The 5,092-nt window shown below is 32.7% G+C and overlaps 1 protein-coding gene across 2 annotated transcripts in view; it reads right to left on the bottom strand.

Moving 5' to 3' along the window:
* The window catches only part of LOC106474786 (protein SCO1 homolog, mitochondrial-like), a 19,446-nt gene that overhangs the window by 11,467 nt on the left and 2,887 nt on the right, over positions 1–5,092 (bottom strand). For both annotated transcript variants that reach the window (XM_013935476.2, XM_013935477.2), the window contains exon 2: positions 3,581–3,730. In XM_013935476.2, the coding sequence (XP_013790930.1) occupies positions 3,581–3,730 (150 nt within the window). The remainder of the gene's footprint in view (positions 1–3,580; positions 3,731–5,092) is intronic.

Below are 5,092 nucleotides of genomic sequence, written 5' to 3'. Positions count from 1 at the left end.
AAAAATTGTACAGTAATTATAGTCATTAGTCTTACATCAGTTGTGGGAAAACATTCAGGAAAGTCTGTTAAAAGATGCTTTGCAAAGTTATTTAACAAAGCTTAGAATTTTATTGGATAGTCAACATGGTTTCACTGAGGGAAAACCTTGCCTTAAAAATCTTTTAACAATCTTTGAAAAGAAGGTTACTGCTGATGTAGATAAGGGTAAGGGTGTAGATTTGGTGTATCTGGATTTTGTCAAAGCCTTTGACAAGGTACCACATAAAAGGCTTGCAAAAAAAAATTATCTTTATAGGTGTGGGGGATAAGTTAAATAACTGGATAGAAGAGTGGCTGGATGAAAGAAAGTAGCCGGTTGTTATAAATGGAGTTCAGTCAAACTGGATTAAATGTTACAAGTGGGGTACCTCAGGGCTCAGTCTTAGGACCTTTGCTTTTTTTGATTTACATCAATAACATAGATGAAGGAATAGTCAATAAATTACTTAAATTTGCAAATGATTTTAAGGTCTTGGGTGTTGCTAGCTGTGAAGAGGATGCTGCTGATTTACAAAAGGATTTAGATCATTTAGTGATATGTAAAATGGATTTTAATTATAATAAATCCAAGCAAATGCATGTGGGTTATCATAATTTGGATTATCTCACTATAATGGACGTAGCATATAAGTCAGTATCTATGTATGTAACCAAAACGACAGAAAAATCTTTAATCATCAACATATTGAAAATATTGATGCAGAGATAAAATGTTAAATGTTTAAAGACTTTTCTGTATTCTTAGGGTGTATGTTAGACTTATAAGAAGAGGATCCAAAGAACACCATCCAAGATGGGAAGGCCAAAAAGTATAAAGATGGTGATGAAAGGAGAAAGCGAGCAAGAAAGCAAAAGGAACAATGGACTCAAGAATTTCTAAAAAAGAAGAAGACAAGCTAACAAAAATGTCACAATATGTGAAGACAAAAAGAGCAGCAGAATTGGAAGATCAAAGACTTGAGAAGCTGAGGAAGATGGCTCAAAATGAACATGATTGGAGCACAATCCAAACACTATTTTTTTAAGAAAATGTTCACTTTTTTTTTACAGTTAGGTCTGAATACTATGTTTAGTAATGACTAGCACAAACAGCCACCCATAAGTCGTCAATTCTGCTAGTAATTGTAATTTGATGCAATTTAGTGTTACAAAAGAAAAGGATCTTGGTGTAATGGTTGATCAGTCTCTTAAGCATCCAAGCAATGTGATGTTGCTGGTGGTAGGGCAAAGAGGATTTTAGGTTGTACCTACAGAAATATTGAATAAAGTCTAAAGAGGGTATAATTTCATTGTATAGGTCACTGGTTAGGCCACATTTGGAGTGTTGTGTTCAGTCTTGGGCTCTTTACCTTAAGAAGGACATTGAATTGTTGGAAAGGGTTCAGAGTAAGGCTACTAGAATGATGCCCAGGATGGAGAGATTGCCATACAAGAGAGGTTAAGATCTCTGAAACTGTTTTCTCTTGAAAAAAGAAGCAATGGAAAACAACAGAAATTGATGTGCATTCTCTACCACAGACACACTTCAAGCCATGTTTTAGTCCAAAATTCATTTTTTTAAAGTAAATGTCTTCCTTCAGTCTTCTTCTTGTGGCATTTGGTAAAAATAATCTCAATTTTATACCACAGCAGTTATTCTTTGCAACTAAATCAATGATGACATGGTCAGTTTTTACACATTATGTATTTAACATAACATTCAATTTCAAATTGTCTTTAACCTGTTGAAGACTTTACAAATTAGCCAGACAGACTGCATTCACTATGGAGTTAGCCCCAAAGTTTATTTAATTACATTAAAGTCTTTCTTACTAAGCTTGTTTATAAATGAAAATCCAAGTCCACATAAATATAAATCTGCAACGTGTTGGCTGAAGTTAAAGGTATTTACTTAATAACATCTTAGGCTGAAGTTAAAGGTATTTACTTAATAACATCTTAGGCTGAAGTTAAAAGTATTTACTTAATAACATCTTAGGCTGAAGTTAAAGGTATTTACTTAATAACATCTTAGGCTGAAGTTAAAGGTATTTACTTAATAACATCTTAGACAGAAGTTAAAGGTATTTACTTAATAACATCTTAGGCTGAAGTTAAAGGTATTTACTTACTAACATCTTAGGCTGAAGTTAAAGGTATTTACTTAATAACATCTTAGGCTGAAGTTAAAGGTATTTACTTACTAACATCTTAGGCTGAAGTTAAAGGTATTTACTTAATAACATCTTAGGCTGAAGTTAAAGGTATTTACTTAATAACATCTTAGGCTGAAGTTAAAAGTATTTACTTAATAACATCTTAGGCTGAAGTTAAAGGTATTTACTTACTAACATCTTAGCCAATTTATACAAATGAGTTAAGTAAAAAATATACAGCTTGTAAGAATATATGATAACTTCTATGAATTAGATTACAGTATAAACAACATTTAAAGAACTTGATCTACTACACGAGAAGGTTAAATCCAATAACAGGTAGATATCATGGAGCTGGCACATGAGATAAGTGTCTCCAAGGTGAGAAAAAAAGCAAACAAAGATGGTGTCAACAAACCAAGACACAAGAGAAAGTACTGTCTGACATGCTCATTCAACATAAAGTTAGAAGCTAACTACAGAAAAGCAAACAAAGATGGTGTCAACAAACCAAGACACAAGAGAAAGTACTGTCTGACATGCTCATTCAACATAAAGTTAGAAGCTAACTACAGATTACCACTACATACAAAACTACAGCTATTTGGTAACTTTTACTGATTTCACAAGATTCAAATTATCATTGTCCACTGACAGATCATAAGTAGCCACCTCATTACTGCATCGATGCCACCTACACACATCATCAGGAGTAACCACCTCGTTACTGTATCGATAGCACCTACATACATTATCAGGAGTAACCACCTCATTACTGCATCGATGCCACCTACACACATTATCAGGAGTAACCACCTCGTTACTGCATCGATAGCACCTACATACATTATCAGAAGTAACCACCTCGTTACTGTATCAGTGTAACCTACACACATTATCAGAAGTAACCACCTCATTACTGTATCAAAGCCACCTACATACATTATCAGGAGTAACCACCTCGTTACTGTATCGACGCCACCTACACACATTATCAGGAGTAACCATCTCATTACTGCATCGACACCACCTACACACATTACTTCTTCTCTTTCAAATACATTAATTCAGTCAGACCTCTTTATCTAGTAAAAGCTCTATTCCAACAAGTTTTAACAATGGAACTGATTAATTGTATATAAACGGTTTTTCTAAAATATACTGTAATATTAGCTTATCTTTCCCTATTGTCAGAGAAAATTTCTAAATACAAAATCTTGATTTCTAGTTTAGTTTTATTATTCATGCACTCTAATACTTTCATGAAACATTAAAAACAATGATATCCATATATAAAGAAGTAGCATACACACAAACACGTGCCTGTGACTAGAATAACCGAAAAATCATCACATATCTTTGTAAAATAATTACACATAAATAAAGATAAAATTAAAGCTTTACTCCTTTCCCTTTCCCTGTTGATTTCTTTCCTTTTGGAAGATCACTCCCAGTACTCAGTCTCCTGCAAGAATCCCCAAGCTTTCCCACCTTACTCCACTGAACCCAACTAGAACACAATGAAGTCCTCCATCGGCATGTTGCACAAATTACCTATAAGGAAAAAAAAAGCAAAACAATGAGTTGTTACATCTCTCATCATGGGGCAAAAGGGGGGCATATACCCCACACATACATTTCACAAAAAATCGCACATATTATCGTGTAAACTTAATATTGTAGTTAAACTACATATTTTAGTAATTTTTATTAAAACTGTAAATTTGTATTTGTGTCTAAGCACACATTCTTTTAGTCAGTTGACTTACACTGTAAAAGCTGATCACCTACATACATGTTTTGCTCCCCCAAAAATATTTCTGTGAATGCCCATGTCTCTCACAACACGTAAAAAATAAATTAACAGAAAAACTATTTAAGAATGTGTATTAATCTAAATAAACAGACTAAGTAATCCTGGTCAACTATGCAAATAAAACTCTCTCAGGTTTTCTGTGTTAGGTTCATTCAGGAAACTTTAAGCAGGATATAAGGATTAAACAAGATTAGGATATGTCCAGATAAACCAGTGGAACAGGTTTAAGGAAAGAAAAGTGATGTTTGCATACAACAAGTTCCAGTTAACCCTGCTATGACCTTTTACCAAGTGCCATTCCACATAGTGTTATGATGTCAGTGTTATAAACATTAATTTTACTCTATATTGATGATTTAGTGAAATACCCTGATAAAAAAAAAAAGAGTAAATATCAGATTCAATATATAGGGGTACTGAAAAAAAGAATAAACTGTAGATATGCATTTCAGAAGTTGTAGAGGCTATGCAAATTCAATATACAAACTGCAGAATGGACAAAAGTATTTTTATTATTCACACAAACACGAGTTTACACTCTGACTTATTTAAGTGAGACAAATATTGCCAAGTCACAGATATATCTTGAGAACAAGACATATCTGTGAATCAGGTATGTTTGTTGTAACATATCAGATTTTTTTGTACACAACAAGCATGTGAATTTCACTAAAAGCTTGCCACATTTCGTGTAGATACACGTTGGAATTCTAGTCAATATTCTTTCTCCAATAGGGGGTCACTCAAATAGATTACGCTTGTGCCTATTCAATTAAACAGAATGAGAGACTGTGTTTATACAAGCTTTAAATGACTTTAATAAACTGTTTAAAGAAAGTTTAGGGCTTTAAATGACTTTAATAAACTGTTTAAATAAAGTTTAGGGCTTTAAATAAATTTAATAGACTGTTTAAAGAAATTTTAGGGCTTCAAATGAATTTAATAGACTGTTTAAAGAAAGTTTAGGGCTTTAAATGAATTTAATAGACTGTTTAAAGAAAGTTTAGGACTTTAAATGACTTTAATAAACTGTTTAAAGAAAATTTAGGACTTTAAATGACTTTAATAAACTGTTTAAAGAAAGTTTAGGCAGTTATAAG

This window comes from Limulus polyphemus, unplaced genomic scaffold, assembly GCF_000517525.1.
Source record: "Limulus polyphemus unplaced genomic scaffold, Limulus_polyphemus-2.1.2 Scaffold7683, whole genome shotgun sequence".
Lineage (NCBI taxonomy): Eukaryota > Metazoa > Arthropoda > Merostomata > Xiphosura > Limulidae > Limulus > Limulus polyphemus.
This window is presented reverse-complemented; position numbering and strand designations above follow the sequence as displayed.